The sequence below is a fragment of the Durio zibethinus genome, chromosome 3 (genome assembly GCF_047325235.1).
Source record: "Durio zibethinus cultivar Kanyao isolate XHJ-2024 chromosome 3, ASM4732523v1, whole genome shotgun sequence".
NCBI lineage: Eukaryota > Viridiplantae > Streptophyta > Magnoliopsida > Malvales > Malvaceae > Durio > Durio zibethinus.
In genome coordinates this window covers 4,403,445-4,421,875 of record NC_143164.1, presented here as the reverse complement: position 1 = coordinate 4,421,875, position 18,431 = coordinate 4,403,445, and the positions used below count along the sequence as shown (strand labels likewise).

At 36.6% G+C, this 18,431-nt stretch overlaps 3 protein-coding genes and 1 pseudogene across 6 annotated transcripts; all 4 read left to right on the top strand.

Moving 5' to 3' along the window:
* Nucleotides 1-431: 431 nt before the first annotated feature.
* Nucleotides 432-2,166, top strand: LOC111301163 (WUSCHEL-related homeobox 4-like). The gene is made up of 3 exons (XM_022896637.2): nt 432-933; nt 1,326-1,607; nt 1,719-2,166. The coding sequence occupies exons 1-3, from the start codon at nt 718-720 to the stop codon at nt 1,869-1,871; spliced, it is 651 nt and encodes a 216-aa protein (XP_022752372.1). The 5' UTR covers nt 432-717; the 3' UTR covers nt 1,872-2,166.
* Nucleotides 2,167-3,367: 1,201 nt separating this feature from the next.
* Nucleotides 3,368-5,804, top strand: LOC111299582 (BAHD acyltransferase DCR-like; annotated as a pseudogene).
* A 1,401-nt stretch (nt 5,805-7,205) lies between these two features.
* On the top strand, nt 7,206-10,451 carry LOC111318655 (NAC domain-containing protein 83-like). 2 transcript variants are annotated; one of them, XR_002693662.2, is made up of 4 exons: nt 7,206-7,838; nt 8,649-8,921; nt 9,493-9,772; nt 9,864-10,451. XR_002693662.2 is itself a non-coding variant. In XM_022921593.2 (3 exons), exons 1-3 carry the CDS (start codon nt 7,338-7,340, stop codon nt 9,571-9,573), a joined length of 855 nt encoding a protein of 284 aa, XP_022777328.1. In that variant the 5' UTR covers nt 7,206-7,337; the 3' UTR covers nt 9,574-10,451. The 2 variants fall into 2 exon arrangements, 1 of the variants encoding a protein (XP_022777328.1); XM_022921593.2 differs by having other exon boundaries at nt 9,493-10,451.
* A 2,591-nt stretch (nt 10,452-13,042) lies between these two features.
* Nucleotides 13,043-18,333, top strand: LOC111318442 (putative E3 ubiquitin-protein ligase RHG1A). Of its 3 annotated transcripts, none has more exons than XM_022921396.2 (6): nt 13,043-13,192; nt 15,006-16,734; nt 17,199-17,249; nt 17,472-17,570; nt 17,653-17,793; nt 17,868-18,333. In XM_022921396.2, the coding sequence occupies exons 2-6, from the start codon at nt 15,046-15,048 to the stop codon at nt 17,997-17,999; spliced, it is 2,112 nt and encodes a 703-aa protein (XP_022777131.2). In that variant the 5' UTR covers nt 13,043-13,192; nt 15,006-15,045; the 3' UTR covers nt 18,000-18,333. The 3 variants fall into 3 exon arrangements, with proteins under 3 accessions (XP_022777131.2, XP_022777083.2, XP_089614300.1); XM_022921348.2 differs by lacking the exon at nt 13,043-13,192 and adding an exon at nt 13,259-13,646; XM_089758174.1 differs by lacking the exon at nt 13,043-13,192 and adding an exon at nt 13,291-13,762.
* The last annotated feature ends 98 nt before the right edge of the window (nt 18,334-18,431 follow it).

Below are 18,431 nucleotides of genomic sequence, written 5' to 3'. Positions count from 1 at the left end.
GAATTTTGGGAAATTGAGAGCAACAGTTCCCAAAGTAGAGGAGGAGAGTGGCTCTTGGGGATATTTGTCATGCTCATGCACTCAAAAAATGGAATAATTTTTGTTTTGTTTATGAGTTTTTGGTTGGGTTTTTTCAACTTTCTCTACCTGTTAAAGATAGATAAGCGACGGCCTTCACCATCTCCCCTCTCTCTTTCTGTCTTACCTTATCGGTATCTTGGAAAGCAAAGAAAGATTTCCATTTTCAAGTTTTGGGATTGGAGGAATATTTTTTCATTCCTCTCCCACCATCGCTTTACAGGAAAAAGAAGAGGTTTGTGACTGAGAAGGAAGCAAAAAACAGGCCACCGAAAAGCAAGAACCAACCTGATTAGACTGGCCAACTCACACGCATTTACAAAGCACAAATTCAAGCACTCATTCATTCACCCACACGCTCATACGCCAAAACCCCCCCCCCCCTTTTTTCCTTCTCTTCTGTCTTCTGTTCCCTCTTTTTATCTTTGGTTCTTTCCTTTTTTTTTCTTTTTCTTTTGGTTTTTAAAATATGGGAAATCATAAGTCAACCTCACCTCATCATTTGGTCTTGGTTCTTCAAAGCACCACCTCATATCCCACTGTCTTTTTTCCTTTTGGTTGGCTTTAAGTTTTTCTTCTTTCTTGCTTTCTCTCAGTCTTCTATATAATTCACAACTCTCCATCGTTCACTCCTTCACCATGGGAAACATGAGGGTGCATCAGTTGGCACGTGGATTCTGGGAGCACGAACCATCCCTCTCCCTTGGCTGCAAGCGCTTACGCCCTCTTGCTCCCAAGCTGCAGCCCACCTCTACTGATCAGGGGTTTTCCTCTTTTGACCTTAAGAGCTTCATTAGACCCGAAAGTGGCCCTAGAAAGCTTGGCCCATCCGATGACAAGCGAGACTCTCCACAGGTGATTAATGGCCTGCACCTTCACTCTTATGTCTTACTTCATAATTTTCTTTTACATTATTTCATGTACCTTTCGATCTTTCATTACTGTCAACTTGGCTTACTATGACTCAGCAGCCCCTGCAATAAACAACCCTGTCATCGACCTACACCCGATTAGCTAAAAATATGTACAATTACGGAAATGGTAAACCCCATTTTTTTCCAACCGTAACTTAAGGAAAGGGATGATATTTTGAACTTAATTAAGATCTCTTGATTTTTTATGTCGTAATTATGAGTTTAAGCTATTTATATATATGTTTGATAAGTAGTGACAATGGAAACTTAATCAAGTAATTCGTAAAGAATATTGGAAGAAGTTTTATGAAGCAGAAAATTTATATCATGTAGGTGGAAACGCACCCAGGAGGTACGCGGTGGAATCCAACGCAAGAGCAGATAGGGATTTTGGAGATGTTGTATAGAGGTGGGATGCGAACTCCAAATGCACAACAAATAGAACAAATCACTGCGCAGCTAGGAAAGTACGGGAAGATCGAAGGCAAAAACGTTTTCTACTGGTTCCAAAACCACAAAGCACGCGAGAGACAAAAGCAGAAGCGCAAAAGCCTTGGACTTTTCCCTTGTCCGAGAAACTCAGCTCCCATTACTACCATAACTTTGGATAATAGGGTACGTCCTACTAAAAAAACCCCTCGATTTAAATATATTAGGTTAGTTTTACTTTTTTTTTCCTTATATAAACATGAAGCTTATATGAAATTATCATGCGTTGTTTTCTAGGTGGAAATAATGGAAAGAGAGGAGGATAGTCCATATAAGAGGAAGTGCAGGAGCTGGTCATTTGAGTACTTAGAAGAAGAAAGCAGATCATCATGTAAAGAGGAGGAAAACAGAACTCTGGAGCTATTCCCATTGCGATCCGAAGGCAGATGAAAGGGTTTGAAAGAAAAGGAAAACAGAAGGAAAAAAACTGTTTGAAAACGAAAAATCTGTTCCCATTATGATCTGCTGTGATAATGATGTGCTATACCTTTTTCTTTCTTTTCTTTTCTCTTGTTTCGGGAAAGAAGAAAGGCAAAGGCTTCTGCTTTTACTCTACTGCTTATTTATTCCTGACTTAAAACCAAAGCGGGTTGGCGTCACTCTTTATTCGATCTCTCTCCGCTGGAGAATTGCGTTTTTAGCTGTATGATCCTTTTGACTACAGTTGAAACGAAGCTTTCAGGTTAAAAGCAGTCACCCATGGACACTGAAGTCCACACTTTCATCCCCTTAAGCTAAGCCTTCTCAGTACTCCCCTTGAATCTTTGATCTTTGAGTTTCTTCAAAATTGAGAAACAAAAGTAGGTGTGTTCTCGAAAATCAAAATAATAGTAAAAAATTAAAATGCATGATCTATCTAATGGAGTATTATGATATACATGATTCTATTGCTTCGAGGGCCCCTGTAAAGCTGCAACTATAATCTATCAACTTGTTTGCTGGCGAGTTGATTGACGTACATTCATTTAAGCATTTAAAAACAAAAGTTGATAGTGATCTGTGGGCCAGATTTGTCTGTGGTGGTTAATTGACGTACATTTATTAAAGCATTTAAAAACAAAAGTTGACAGTGATTTGTGGGCCTAATATTGATATATACCCAACTGAGGTTTGGGAACTGGGAGGGAAATTCATGGCAGCATTATCCCACAGAATATGTTTTCAAATGCAATGGAGGGTTTTCACCCTTACCTCTGTAACCGAGAATGAATCACTGACATCATTCAAAAAGCCTGTGAACTATAAAAGAAATGGTTTTTTTTGGCTTTGCCATTGCCAATTAGCTAGCTAAGTATTAAGGATGAGCAATTCTTGTCCTTTTCCCTTAGGTCTGGTACAAACCCTCCGGATGCATGCAGGACTCACCAAAACCGAGCCATCAGCCATTCAACGTTTACCTGCATCCATCCCAACCTTTTGGAAGGAGAAACCAGAAAGCAAAAGTCATTGTTTTTGATGCACCAACAGGGTCAAACAACTTTATACTGCATCAATTCGACCAAAAATCGTCACCACAAGCGTCATATATAACTGTTGGAAGCCATATATAGATATGTCTTCCGGAATATTACAATTGTTCAGCATTTTCCATAAACATCCAACAAGTAAAAACAAATTAAGCAGGTCGGTGGCGATTGGGAACAATTATATATGCAACCAAACGTCCATGGAACCTTGACAATACCGAAGCAGATTTAAACTATCTATCTTTGAAATCTGCACAACATCGGGAGCACCAGCTGGCAGAACCACCAGTATGACCATGACTAACTCTAATTAACCCGTCAAGGTAACTAGAAAGGAGTACTTTACTACATAACACCAAGTAAGGAACGTAATTAACGCACCGTTGGAGAGGGCTGCGCCAAATACACTGCCAGAAACACATGAGGTTCCAATTCCAAGTGCCCCAAGGTTTCTTTAGTTTTTAGTCTTTCGGCTTATCTCGCTCACTCCTCTTCAAAAAGTCCATTCCCATATTAAAAGCACACTAGAAGTTTTAGCAAAAATTTATATTAGATTTATCATTTATAATTCGCTTATTAAAAAAAAAATTGCTGACAGAAAAAAGGAATCTAAATATTTCAAACCAAATGAGTGATTAGTCAAATGTTGAAGAGATTATTGTAGGAAGAGGCACACTTTGTGGGGTGTAAAAGTGAGAGTCTGCAAAGTCAAATGAACCATAAACCCACTGGCCCAAGAGGCCCACTCCAGGCAAATTACTGAACCAGATTTAAGGTTAATTTATCGGGCCCTGTTAAATGGGCCAAGCAAGCCTCTGATGGTAGGCTTAAACATGGAAGTCAACAACAATGAAATGAAAAAGACAAAAAATTAGAATTCTCGAAAACAATTGTTTTTTTTTTTTCAATTAAAATAATAAAAAAATTCTTAAATTTTATCAATTTATTTAAATAAATTTTTATTTTTATTACACTCAAATATATTTTTAATCTTTACTTATAATCTTTAATTTGTATATAAATAAACCTTTATCTTTTAATTTATATTTAAATAAAATTTTTATTTGAAATAAAAATATATTTGAATATAAATAAAAAATTTTTAAATATAATAAAAATATAAAAATTTATTTAAATAATATGATAAAAATTTAAAATTTTGTTAGTATTTTAATTTTATTTTTTTGTATAAATAAAAAAATAAAACAAAAATGCATTGATGACGTAAAAAAACCCAAGGGGAAGAAACTGCCTGAAATCGTTGCGGCTGATGTTCCCACGTGTCATATACATGCCCAATTCTAACGTATTTAGCCACACTCATCGGACCGCTAGAGTTCATTTCATCAACGATCGTACGGCGGAGATCAACTTTCCGAGACAAAGTAGGGTTTCTTCGAAACTTTCCTGTCTATAAAACGACACGGTTATTTCTTTCCCGGTGCGGTGCAGTTTGCTCAGGTCAACCCCTTTTTTTCTTAAAAAAAAAAAAATTCATAGGGTGTTCTATGAATCATGCTCTTGGGGATGGAACCTTCTTCTGGCATTTTTTTCATTACATTTTCCGAGATATTTCTAGCATTGGGAGATAATATAAAGATCTCACGCCGACCTGTGCTTAAGAGGTGATTTCCATAGGATCATGGCCCATTGCTAGGTTGAGAAAAAGATTGAAAATTGATTTGAATTTATAGTATTTGGTTATTTCGATTAATTTTGAATATTAAATATATATATTAAATTTAGATTAAATTTTAAATAAAAAATAAAAAATTTAAAAAAATTGAATCAAAACGAATTATATATATATATTTGTTTTTATATATTTTTAATTTTTATAAAATACAAATAATAATTTTATATTAAAATTTATTTAAATATATTAAAATTTTATATTAAAATAATATATAAAATTTAAAAAATAAAAATTAAGAAATTAAACTGAACAAAATTAATAAAATTCTATTCAATTTAGTTCAAATAAAATAAAATTTTGATTATTAAATTTTAAAATTTTATAATATTATATAATATTTGAAAAAATCAAATCCATTGCTTAACCTTCCTTTCACTCACCAAGATGAGTTTATCAGGAGACTTGAAGCACCCCAACTTTTAGAGAGAATCTTCCACTTTTCAGCAGAATTCATTGTAAAACTCGAAGCAAGGGCCAATTCAGAATACAACACCAGCTAGATATCTTTCTTCCAGTCTTTATCAGCATTCGTCTGGAGGTCCATAACAAAGGCACGCCGTTTTCTAGGTGAACAAGTTACTAGTTGTAGATTGGCTATAAACAACAGGTAAAGACTGGAACCACGCTTGTCCCCAGATTACTTTGGAAACTCAATTCAAATTGTGAGAGCAGCGGCCACAGCTGGTGAACTGCTTGAGCAGAATCTCGGATGGGCTGCTTGGCAATTGCACCAAGCTGTGGTAAACCACACAGACAAATCAATGCGTGGTTTTGTCAATCATTGGCATCGTTCACCTTTCATTTACCAGATTGCTCAACCTTTTGATCTACAAAGTCTAATGATGGGAAGCTCACCAAGGTTGAACAAACCACTGACACTTCGCAGTGGATATACTCATAAATTCGATGGGAAAGTCTCCTCGTATCCAGGACAAGAAGGTGGAGGAAGTATAGATTTGAAGATTTGCCTTCCAGCTCATTCAATGAATGCCCTTGAATCCGTTGAGGAGTTCATGGCTGCTGTTTCTTCCCCCTAAGTAATTTGCGGAGCTGTCCCCTCCCATGCAGGCAAATTCTAACCTATTACTACCAGTGTTTTTCTTAAGCCTACTCATCTACCTCTAGTAGAAGATAGAAGAGTATGGTGGATTTGCCAATGAAATCAGAGGGATTATATAATTTTGAATATGCATTGACATTTTCCACAATATTGTTTCTAATTCAAGTGAAAGAGAGCTTCTTCATTGATTGTTGACCAAGGGATTGCAGCACCTATGCTAAAAATACTATCATATTTCCATTGCTAGCACCCACCCAGAAAAATGAAAAAGAACATTCCAGCCAACCAAACACCTCTATCTCTATACCAGCCCTTGCAACAAATCCTAGCCCAAAATCCATAAGTGAGAATTAGGTATGTTTTACATAGCAGTAATTGTTAGTCATTAGTTAACCATATGAAACAAAGCGGGCACCGATGTTTTCATTCAACTAGGCACGAGCTTTGTTAGAAACGCAATTGACAGGTTGCTATACATCTAAATTTCCATTTCGAAATTCACCGTTTCGCAACTTCTCATTATCATAAAAAAACGATTATACATTAGATTGACGCTTTTCACTGTTCCAAATCATTATAAAAAAATTGAAATTCATGAAAACTTCATTTTAAAAAAATAAAAAATAAATATAAATTTTAAAATTTAAAATTATTGAACGTCATATTTTAATAATTATATTATTTAATTGAGTTAAATTTTTATTTCAAAATTCGCATTTGAGCACAGGTAAAATTAACTAAATAATTAAAATGATCAAGGATCATAAAGAGCTTACCTGGCGCTTGGCGGCTGTTTGCTTCAGAATTTCACAATGAGATTATAATTGAAGGGCTAATATGGCTAGGACTTGTCAGCGCCGGCCCACCTCCGACAATTACCTACGAATTTAAATTTAAAAAAAAAAAAGAAAAAAGACCTTTGCTCCCCACATTGGCGCCAGGAGTTTCTTTTGTCTTTCCTCGTATGTGCGTCGTACCATTTAATACTCGCTTAATATTTCAGCCACGTGTTCGCTTGATGAATCTATCAGCTCTTGCGGCGAGTACAGTTGAGCCGAAAAATCCCAAGGGTTTTGGCTAAGATATTACTCTGTGTTACCAATTTTTTCGTACTATCTGACGAACCACAATCTTCTTCATCTGCCAGCGAAGCAAACAGTTCGGATCTAACGGTTGACACTTTAGAAATCATTGAGTTTCCAACCAACAAAGATCACGTCAGTTTCTTCCCTAGATTCCGTTTTTGACCAATAGAAGTCCCAGCTCACTGTCTCCGCCGTTATCAAGTGCACGCATGACAGCCAATGAAATATCTGCACGTCACCAAAATTCTCCCACGTTGCCAACCCGACAAACAAAACCGCGAAACAACGTCAAAATCAACGAAAAAATAACATAGATAAGGAAAACATACGCATGAATTGGATACTAAGACACTCGCTTTCAGAGAAGCTTCAGTGGCACGCTTTCAAAATTTTTTTTCTTTTTTTCCTATAAAAACCCAAAACCCCGACAACCAAATCAAATTCCCTTCTCCCGATTCCTTTCTATATGTAGGAAACGACCCCCGAAAAAGGAAAACCCTAGAGAAAAAATCATTTCTTTTTCTGATTCGACCAAAAAAATTTCCCAAAATGTTCAACATTCAAGAATCGATTCTTCCAATGATAGATATTGGACGAGGAGATTCATCCAAGAAGAGGTCGTTATATCATCTTCCACCAGGTTGTCGATTTTACCCTTCCGAGGAGGAGCTTTTTAACCACTATCTCACCGGGAAAAACGGGTCCGTTGCCGCCGATCGCGCTGATGTGTACAGCTACGATTTAATCAGGGAGCTCAATTTGTACGATTACGACCCGTCAGACTTGCCGGAGGCCGTGTGCTTTATGCACGGATATCGAGGGAGGAAAAGGCACTGGTTTTGCTACACGGAGAGCAAAGGAGGGAGGAGGAAGAGGAGGGCAAAGGGAGGGTTTTGGAGGAGGATGGGAAAAGTCAGGGATGTGTTTGATGGAGGGAATGCAGTGTTGGGCACTAGAACTAAATTTGTATTTTATGAGGTTAATTCAGTTAAGGCAGCAGTTAGGACTCCTTGGATCATGTACGAATATGCCCTCCTTCACCATCCCGAGGTAAAAAAAGAAGTTTTAATTCCCCTTTTTTAGAAAGGTTTTTATGGGGTAATATGTTGAGGAAATTACTTCTTGTTATTGCTGTTTGGTAGGTAGTGATAAATTGGAACTCACAAATTTCGTATCTATTGCAGATTTAATTGTGTCCTCTCCAGTCTCCAACAAAACCGTCTTTTTTAGTTTATTTTCAATGCTTCTCTCTTTAATGTTCTAAAACCCCTTACCCTTCTTTGATGCTGATAAATTGAACATGACTCTTTTCACTAGATATTTACTGAGGGCCGAGAGGATTTTCGAAGCTAACATGAAGTTTTCCAAAATTTCAGTGGGTTAATTGTGCCCCCACTTGTTTGTACGTGGTTCTGCTTTGCTTTCTGAACGATGTATTGTTATTACACTAAAATGATTTAGATGATTCATCATTATAATTAATATAATCCTGGTTTTGTGTTCAGTCGCTGGGGTACATAGATGCAAAATGATTTGTTTTTCTGAATGCCACATGAAAATTATTTAATTGTTGTTTTTACTTTATCAATTTGAGAAAGTTTTACCCGTGTAGATTGAAGTATTCTGAGTCCTCAATAAAGAAAATTTCTGGCCAAATATTGTATTAAATCTTAGTAAGTTCAAACTTTTACGCAGTATGTACCTACTCTTTCAAAAATATGAATTTTGTTGTATTTAGTAATGCTTGTTTGTGACTTATACTATGGCAAACATGTGAACTTATGTTTAGATTGGTTTCAAGGGTAGGGAGGGTCTATGGGACTGTTACTTCCATGAAATTTATGTTTCCACCATCTGCAGGCTTCTTTTGTCCTATGCCGAGTAGTTGTCAAATCTCGTGCTGGAAATAGTGTATCGGAGAATGTTTTAAGTTCTTGTGCAGAAGAAAGTGTTTCAGCTGTGGGTCGCATTGGTATTCAGCACGAGGGATTTCTTACAACTGAAACTGTTGAAACTAAAATCAATTGTGATGACTTCACTAAAGAGCTAGACGATCCAATAGTGACTAGACCTATTTCTGTTGCCAGTTTTGAGTTTCCTTCAGCCATCCCAAGAGACCTGCCCATTGATCTGGTAACATAGTTTGATTATATTTTATTGCCTTGGAAGTTTATATTACTGCCCTTTTCTTTTTCATTTTGTAAGTCCTTTTATTTGTGCTACCAAACATGGCTTTTGCAAATACTTTTTCCATTTCTAACAAAGCATTCATGTATTTCAAATCTCAATTGTATATTCTTTAGCTTCAATCTTTTGTCATGCATGTACAGATAAGTCCTCAGTTCCTTTTATTATGAAAAAATTGCAAAACGTATATATGCTGTCAGCATTTTCAAGCTGTCTTGCTGACTGTAATAGGTATTCAGTATTATGAAGTAATTGTTCTTGCCAACACGCTTGTTACCCTTTTTTTTTTTTTTTTGCCATGGTTGAGAATTAACAAGAAGGATGTTACTCCAATCTTTTCTGTTTCTCAAATTTAAGCCAGATAACCCCTGTTTTGCCCATATTTGCTTGTTGTACATCTCTAGTGACACTTTCACTATCTGAAGTCTGAATTCCTTAAGTTTTATGTCAAAACTTTTATTAGATGTGTTCTTTCCTCTAATTGAACAAGTTTTTCTGTGCCATGGCTGTTATGCAGGTGGGTTCTTGGCAAACTACCATTGAATTACTGTCAATTGTAGAAGAAGATTTCATAGAGTTGGAAGATCTCGAGCAATGATTGTCCATGATACACCATAAATCAAATAGGAGCAGTGTCCATGACACACCATAAATCAAATAGGAGCAGTTACCTTGTCAGAGGTTTAAGTGCTCAGAAATAGCATAAGATTTATATATTCAAGAACCTAATAGGAAAGAAGAAATTTTCAAATATGAATTGAGAGAAACGTAATGGCAGGCTCACACACCTTCATAAGGTCATTTCTTGTTCCTGTTTTGGTGGTAAGTCTTCCGACCTAAAATATTCATGAAAGATTTAGTAAATTTAGCTTTTGGTTCGCCATGCAGGCTGCATTTATGTGCCTAATGTCAGGAGTTTTGCTTGAGAATAATTTAAGCTATGAAGATGCTATGCATCAGAAGAATCAAATTATCAGGAATTTTACCTTCAGAATGGTGAAGAATCTGGCACATTTCTTTCAGAAAGTATGTGGTACATTGGACGATCAGATAAATTTCAACATCAGGTGCTTCACCTGGCTACCAAGTTCTCTGGTTTCTCTGATGATGATGATGATGATGGGTTGAGAATTTTTTTCCACTCACTTCTCAAATGTGTTCACTTGGCGACGTTTTTCTTCCCCTAGGCTGTTCTATAGCGTGTTTCTGAACTTTCTCATTGCAGAGGTGCACAAACCTGTATAAAGAATGCAGATTCCCTTTCAAATCTTTTTGGCCTCCCCTTCGGAAAGCCTTTCTTTCTTTATCGTGTTTGTAATATACTTTGAACTCACTGCTGTGGTAGATAAATTAACTAGACTGTTGGACCTAAATTAATTAGGTTGAAACTGTTTTGAATTGTATGTTTACTGTTCTTTCCTTACTGGCATTGACAGTTGGTAGGGAAAACTTGCAGCTGTTTTTATTATGTTATCATCAATGTATTTAACCACAACCATTTAAATTTGTGATTCCATATTTTGATAACACGAAATAATACTTTGATTCTTAAAGTGGAAGAATTGGGCATTGTTGCCCCAACTCAGTGCTCTCCCCTTCCTTTTTCTAATAATCTGGATGAGACGAATGTAATTAATTAATAAAGAATGTGAGTGGTTTCTTACGTTGTTTTTTTTTGTTATAACTTTTCTTCCCTTGTTGAACAGAATTTGGATAAACTTTGGGCATTTTCATGTAAGGCTGATTATTTCATCCATCAAAATTATGCTCTGGACCCAACTTCTTCTGGCTGTCGGGCAATAACCCCCAAGCGTTAGGCCTCACCTTTTCCCTATATTTTTATGCTTTGGAATCAAGACACGTGTTCATTGCACAATGTAGAACTAGTACCACAAGGAACCAAAATTTCTTCAACTATGACTCTCTGCTGTTTCTTAGGCAAGTTCCTTTATATTTTTCAGACGGCACTCCTGTTGTACCTTCATTATCTTGCCCACAAGTGTCTTCCCCTTTTTTATGGTCCTCAAAACCAATAGAAAACAGGAAGCTGCTCCTCTTCCGGTTCCCACAATCCATTATGTGGTAATCACAGCCATTATATAGCTCCATTTGGATTTAAATTGCAATGGTAATGCTATGAGCATAATCACCCCCTCTCTCAGGCTAAAAGGTACTGGTAGGGGTTGTAATTCATAATCTTTGATTGCTTCCACCCAATTAAAATTGATTCAATCACTCCCACAACCAACCATTCAGAAACAGGCTTTTTAAAGAGGGAGATTGTATCTGGGGTTAAATTAAATGACATAATTGCTAGCAACGACACCCCTGCCCTTAATTTACTCACCTTTCCCTTAAAATTTTATAACCAGCCCAGCCCATCATTCTACCTTGCAAGCATGTACTCTTTTAATAAAAGTCAAATCACCTTCCTCATTTGATTTTCTCCTCTCTCTCTCTCTCTCTCTCTCTCTCTTTAATTCTATGTTTCCTTTTTGGAATTAGTGTCAATGTCCGAACTTTTATTACATTTTAATTCAAGCTATACGAAGTGCATTGGATCATATGTAGGTGGCACAGTTTTTTAATATTAAAATTTTTTTGAATTTTTGAATTTTTATTGTATTTAAATAAAATTTTATTTTAAACAAAAGATTAATTCAAATTAAAAATTTATTTAAATATAAATTGAAAATTAAGAATTTAATTAAATATAAATTAAAATTTTATTTAAATGTGAATTAAAAACTAAATATTTGTCTTAAAAATGGTAAATTTTAAAGATTTTTTTTGTTTTAGTTTTGTTTTTTTACAGGAAGGCCAAGTTTCTATAGTCGCTTAGGAAGATGGGGAATCACCATCATGCTTATCTTATTAATCAATTCCCAATGAAAGATATTAAACAACGTGGTTGTATAAGCAGATGGACACAATGGTATGATAAAAAAGTGAAGCAAAGCAGCCACCTTTGAATGGTTTTGTGGGAAGAAAAAAATCAATAAAATAAGGGTTAGAAAAACAGTACAAGACAAAGGGGACAGAGGCCCTCAGGATTGAGATATGAACGGCAAGAGTCGAAATATTAAACGAAAGTTTGGGGGCAACGACCTGCAAAGTTTTGCTCATTTGGGTCGTTGCATTCACACCTCCTTTAAGCAAAGCAACGACATTTCTATTCGTCCACCGATGCATCTCTCCGTTTGACATTTTCCACCAAAAATTATACCGACAGAGAATTCAAGTTATTGTCCCATCTCTTGTTGGTATTTTTTTTTTCTGTAAGGGGTGGCTGTCACTTGCCAAATCGCTCCCTACATGATTTGTTTTTTTTTTTTCCTTTGAGAATATGTGATGGAGAAAAGAATGAAGCAAATTCCAAATCTGAGGAGTGATAGTCAACATTTATATGCTCACAATTCACAAAGCAAATAGATTTTTTAGATGTTTGCGAAAAAAAAGGAACAAAATTTGATGTCAATCAACTGAGATCCTTATAAAACTACACCAAAGCCACGTTCGTATTTTAACATTTTTAAGTGTATTTTGGAAAATTGATTAATAAATCTTCAAAATTTACTTTAAAATGTAAATAAATTCTTGATCTTTCATTACATAAAATTAAAATTATGAATTTTTATTTCATTGTAATTATATTTACCAAATCTTAAAATTGAATTAATATAGTCTACTTAATAGAATAAGTATTTTTTATAAATTAAATTATCTAATATAAAAATAAAAAATTAAATATTTTATATTACAAAATTTTATGTAATAAAAGATTGAAAATTTATTTACATTGTAAAGTAAAGTTTGAAAATTTATTTAAATATTAAACCTAAAATTTCTTGGGTTTTTTGGTAAGAAGAAAAGGTGGCTGGCTACTCATACAATGAGAGGGGTAAGGAAAGGGCGAGAAAGAGCTGGCATGTGGACGGGTAAAAGGCCTAAGGGGAGGGCGCGGGGAAGGGCCAGTGCTTGGCGTGAACGAGATGGAAACAGAGGGGGTCTAGTGTTTTGTGGGGCTTTGCCTACGAACCGCATTGGGAGACGGGTCTTAATTATATTAATATAATTTCACTTATATAGAGAGGGACAGTGAAGGTAAAAGGGTTGTTTTTTTTTTCTTTAAAATCTTTTTTGCATATAGAGAGAATGGGAAAGATGGGTAAACATCTTGACAAGGAAAAAAAAGATGGAGACCTGAAAGCCATTTGGTAAGCGGCCAAACAGGACACCTTTGCCTAGTTGTTGTTTGTTGAAGTATTTGTTTTTATTGTTTTTGTTTTTCAAATGATCGATTCTTTGGTAGGAAACTGCTGTTTATGACCATTACTATCTTTCTTTCTGTTCTTTTTTATCTCGCTTTCTCTTTCAGCAGGGTTTTTTGGTAAATTGAAGGCTACTGTCCTCTTTTAATCTCTCTCTTTATTTCTTGTATGGTATTTTCATTTCTCAATTTATTTTATCTTTCAAGGCCTCTCTCATCCTCCCATTGCTGAAGTGGGTTTTTTTTTTATCTTGTTTTCTTCTTTCTCTTCCATTTTTCGTGAAAAAGGGGAGGAGAATAGCTTCAAGACAGCTTTTTTATCCTGTTTTTGTGGTTTAATCCTTTGTTTTCTTCTTAAGATTCTCTTAGATCGATCAAGTTCCTTCATTTCCGCTCTTTAGGTGAGTTCTTTGAGTGTGTTTTCATGCCTTTTTTTCTTGATCGGTTGATGGTCAGATGGGATATGAAGGATATTCTCTGGTTTTTCCTTGATTTGGGGTTGTTTGGTTTTCAAAGGGTACCTTTTTTTTTTTCAAAGTTTTGATTTTTATGTATTTTGGATTTCAAAATATGCATATTATTTTGAGGTTTTTCCTGTTTGCGTTTAAATTCTGTTATTTTTTGCTGTGTTTTCACTAGATGTTTGATTATTGAAGCTGTCTTTTGTAATAGCTGATTTTTAGAGAGATGGTGCTCATAGTTGCCTTGTTTGACCTTAGATCCTCTATTGCATTTTACGTTTGTTTTTTGTTTAGTTGTCTTCTATCTTTCCTCTTTTCTTTTATATGGTGGCTTTGGGGTTAGGGTGGAGTGGGATGTGCTGAGGGAAGATATAGAAAAGAAATAACTACAGCTGGAATGCTTTTCTCCTGTTTATTCGTTCAGTGTATTTTTCTTTGTATATTTTTGCCTTTTGTTCTATAGATGAAGAGTCGGATATCTGCTGCTACTCGATGCTCATTGTCGTTTGATTTTGGTTCCCCTTAAAGGTTTTAAAATTTCCAGATTTAGTTGCTCCATGCCCTTTTCTGGAGTCTAGGATAGTGGTTTCAAGCTTTTGTGACGTATAAATATGTCTGAATATCCTATGTGGATTAAATTTGGGAATACTTCACATTAGGATGGGTTACTTGACCTTGCTGCTAGCTGCACATTTGGTGGTTTTTTGTTGATGCTATGCTGTACCGGACAAAACAGTGTCTTTGTTGATTAGTTACATTGTCTAAACTCTATGTTACTGGTTGCAGTGAGATCACTTGGCTTAATTATTTGCTGCCCATTGCAGACTAATTACTGCATTTGTGTATAATTTCTGGTCGCTGTCTTATATCTGCAGCCTCGTTATCCTGTTATTACTATTAGATATTAGATTTTAGATGCAGTTGCTATTCCTTCGATGTTCTCTGTTTATGTTGTTTGTTTCTTCTGTGTTGTTGGAGAGCATGCATGTTATCAAGCATTATTGAAAATTCCAAGTAACATTTGCAAGGCGTTGCTCACCCTGGTGAAAAGTTGTTTGCAACTATTGGTTTCTTGATGTATGAGAGGCGCAAAATGGTCACTATAAGGCAACATTGATCCTACTTGAACTATTCTCTTACTATTAGAAATCCGACAATTGATTGAAACATATTTATAATGGTTTGTTTTGTATTTTTATAGACCAGTACTTTGTCTAGAATCATTTGTAATGCCACTGCTTCTCTTTCACTTTGTTGTGCTGATTGAGGACTTACAATTTGTATTGGAATATTCTTCAGGACTTCACAATAATTTGTGCTGAAGTTCATACAAGCCCTAATGCAGGGGCAAAGGGGTACTATTGGTTCCTTGCCTGAAACCTTCTTTGACCATGGCTCTACGTCAACTAATGCTGCTATAGACCAGCAGGTGTGCTGGAATAATATTCGAAATCCTATAGAAAACAGACTGCCTGATTGTTTGCTGTCACCTAATGACATGAGCATTGGATATGTGAACTCTATTGGTCGAGAGGAGCAGGAGCTGGGCAGATGGAACCTGGGAGAGCCTAGTTCTAGTGGCACACAGATTGAGGTTAGCCATAATGAGCTGAAAACAGACCACGGATGGTCATCTTCCATGAGTGCTTCTGCAAATGCTGGTCCCAGCTTAGAAGAGCAGCAGTATGAACAGAACTCTCTATTTGTTCAAAGTTCTAATTCTGATACAGTTCCCCAGAATCTCAACTTAAATGCAGGCTTGGTTGGTCATGGTGTTAATAACTTTCAAGTTACAGAACGGTCTAATCCATATAAGCCCCGTGGATCTGAAAATGAACGGATTTCATCTGGTGCTGGTCCTGAAGCATTTCTACTCTCTTCTGGAAGTGGTGGGTATGTTGTGGATGATGATGAAGCCAGACCTGGTTGCTCATATGAGGGTCGCCGATCATCGTGCAAAAGAAAGGCTCTTGAAGGAAATGTTGGGCAGTCTTCTTTGAGTGGAGGTTCTAGCTACTTCCATCAAGCAGAAAGTAGTGCATGGCATGGAGTTTCTGCTAGCCATAGTGCAGGAAGCAGCGTGAATATATCTGCCCCCTCAGGACTGGCACACCCTATACTTGGTTTAGATGTAAGAGGATCAGCTTCTGACAGTGTTCCTGAACCAATTGTTTTGCCAATTTCAGAGAGCACACACCGGAATTTCCGGATAAGAATAAATCCATCAAGTATACAAGAACCTATCGTGCCTCCAATGTTTCCTACAGTTGATACAGCCATGCAATCTGTTGTTTCGTCTTCACAGCAGTCATCAAGTCTTCTTCCAACTGATCATTCTCTGGGCTTAAGGTCAGCACCAGTGGTAGATAATGCAAGTCCACAAAACCCAAATGTTGTAATTCATGTTCCAAATGTGCCTCGAAATGTGCAGTCATTTAGGTGGAATGGAGGTTCTGGCTCAAGAACTGGCAATTTATCAAGTTCTAATGCATCTGGGGATAGAAATGCTGTACCACGCGAGGGAAATCAGTTAAGAAGCATCACTAGGAACCCGGTAGATCATCCTATGTTTGTTCCTGCACCTGATTTGAGAACTTCAGTTAGAAATCCCACAAATCGAGGTTTAAGCAGTGGAAATACAAGTGCTCCTGGAAATGTTTCTTCCACATCTCGTGCTGGCTCAAGTTCTGGTGCCAATGCATCATCTGCCTCGCCATGGGTTCCTCGTCCCAACCCCTCTTCACGATACCCACGGAGATTCTCAGAACTTGTTCGTCGATCATTGATGTCTTCCCTTGGTACTGAGTCCGGAGGTCAGGGCAGTCATTCGTCACTTTCTTCAGGACCTCCTACTTCTCCCGAAGAGATGCTGCTTTCCTCTGGAATAGCTAATCAGGGACACCATCGACCATACCCTCGGTCAGTTTCATGGTTGGAGAGACAAGATGCTGGTTTGGTTGGAATGCCCCATTCATTGCGGACTTTAGCTGCTGCTACTGAAGGAAGAAGCAGGCTTGTTGTGTCTGAGGTTCGCCATAGAACTGCATCTTTTCTGATTGTGATAGCTTTAACCTTTCCCTTTAAATTCAAACATAAGAAGAAATAATTGTGATTCTCTTAACATCATTACTACTTGATTTGCTGCCTATCTAGTTGTTACTGTTTATTGCATATCTGGTATAGATATAGGAGAAACTTCTTTTTGTTGTATGATAGTGCAATGCTAATTGTGGAGAATAACATGTGTCTGTTTTTTCTTAGTAGCTTTTGTCTGAAAGACATGCCATTGGGAATTCTTATCCAAAATGCTTGCACTAGTCTATGAATGAATCATTCATGTGTTGCACTTTAGTCGTTATGTTGATCTCACTAAAGTAAATGACATTTATCTAGTCAATTCTTGTTTTTACCTGCATCCAATGTATTTTGCAACATTAAATGGTCTTAGCTAAGAACTAGTCAACTGGATCTGACAGTGTGTTTATGGGGCAGATTCGCAATGTCTTGGATCTCATGCGTAGGGGTGAGAACTTGCCTTTTGAGGTAAGGTTTTTTATATTTATGGTGTAATTTGATGCAGTTCTATCATAATCAATTGAAACATGGAAGCATGAAAAAATTGTTTTATTTATTATTATTCATTTGTTGCTATGTTCGTATAGATAGCCATTCTTCAAATTTAAGCTACAATGGGCAAAGGGTGTGGATAAGAACTTCTGACCAAACTAGTGACATTTTTTCTTTCTAATTCTGCTTGTATGGCAGGATGTTATGATCCTTGATCAATCGGTATTTTTTGGGGTAGCTGATATTCATGATCGGCATAGGGACTTGCGGCTTGATGTTGATAACATGTCATATGAGGTAGTATCTATATTCTTGGCATCTACTATCCTTTCTGAGTTTGAAATTTGTTCTCACGGTAGAATTCCTTTGTGGGTAATAGGAGTTGTTGGCTCTGGAAGAGCGCATTGGTAACGTAAACACAGGGTTGAGTGAAGAAACTATATTAAACCATCTGAAACGACAAAAGTACTCTAGTGCACCAGGAGCTCAGTTAGAGGCAGAGCCATGTTGTGTTTGTCAGGTAAAGATTTTTCTCGCCTGTGGTTTCTTTATTGATTCAGTGAACCTCTTGAATAATTGTTTAAAAACATGCAGGAAGAATATAATGATGGAGAAGACCTTGGAACACTGGAATGTGGCCACAACTTCCATGCTGATTGCATTAAACAATGGTTGATGCACAAAAACTTGTGCCCCATTTGTAAAACAACGGCTATGAGTAAATAAGACAAACCATTTGTTTTTGGGCAATCAGTTCCTCCTGGTCAGAGAAAGGACCGGCATTGATTCATTGGACCTGATGCCCTCAAGTGTGCCTTATGTGGCCTTCACAGTTTTCATTCCGGTATGGTTCATGGCATTTCTAATTCAAAAGCCAGAGGCATTTTTAATTCCAATTCTGTCAAACAAAGCAATTTCTGGGTGGATGACACACAGATGTCTGAAGCGCTGGGATCAGAAAACTAGTTTCTACATTTTTCGTTTTAACCATTGCACTATTTTATGTATGAATCTTCAGCCCGTTGGCGACATATATAGAGAATCTCTCTTTACATTTTGATGTTCGTCTCTTTTTTGTTACTTATCTTTTTGCTCGTTCTTGTTTGTTACAGCTGCTCGTACTTCAAATGAGTGCTTAATGGATTCTTTGAAGATCTA

Bases quoted from the DNA above. Each gene is read 5' to 3' on its own strand.
- LOC111301163 (XM_022896637.2), top strand. From the start codon at position 718: ATGGGAAACATGAGGGTGCATCAGTTGGCACGTGGATTCTGGGAGCAC. The intron at 934-1,325 runs GTGATTAATGGC...TATATCATGTAG, and splicing joins ACAAGCGAGACTCTCCACAG to GTGGAAACGCACCCAGGAGG. The intron at 1,608-1,718 runs GTACGTCCTACT...GTTGTTTTCTAG, and splicing joins CCATAACTTTGGATAATAGG to GTGGAAATAATGGAAAGAGA.
- LOC111318655 (XM_022921593.2), top strand. From the start codon at position 7,338: ATGTTCAACATTCAAGAATCGATTCTTCCAATGATAGATATTGGACGA. The intron at 7,839-8,648 runs GTAAAAAAAGAA...CACCATCTGCAG, and splicing joins CCCTCCTTCACCATCCCGAG to GCTTCTTTTGTCCTATGCCG. The intron at 8,922-9,492 runs GTAACATAGTTT...GCTGTTATGCAG, and splicing joins GAGACCTGCCCATTGATCTG to GTGGGTTCTTGGCAAACTAC.
- LOC111318442 (XM_022921396.2), top strand. From the start codon at position 15,046: ATGCAGGGGCAAAGGGGTACTATTGGTTCCTTGCCTGAAACCTTCTTT. The intron at 16,735-17,198 runs GTTCGCCATAGA...TTTATGGGGCAG, and splicing joins GCAGGCTTGTTGTGTCTGAG to ATTCGCAATGTCTTGGATCT. The intron at 17,571-17,652 runs GTAGTATCTATA...TGTGGGTAATAG, and splicing joins TTGATAACATGTCATATGAG to GAGTTGTTGGCTCTGGAAGA.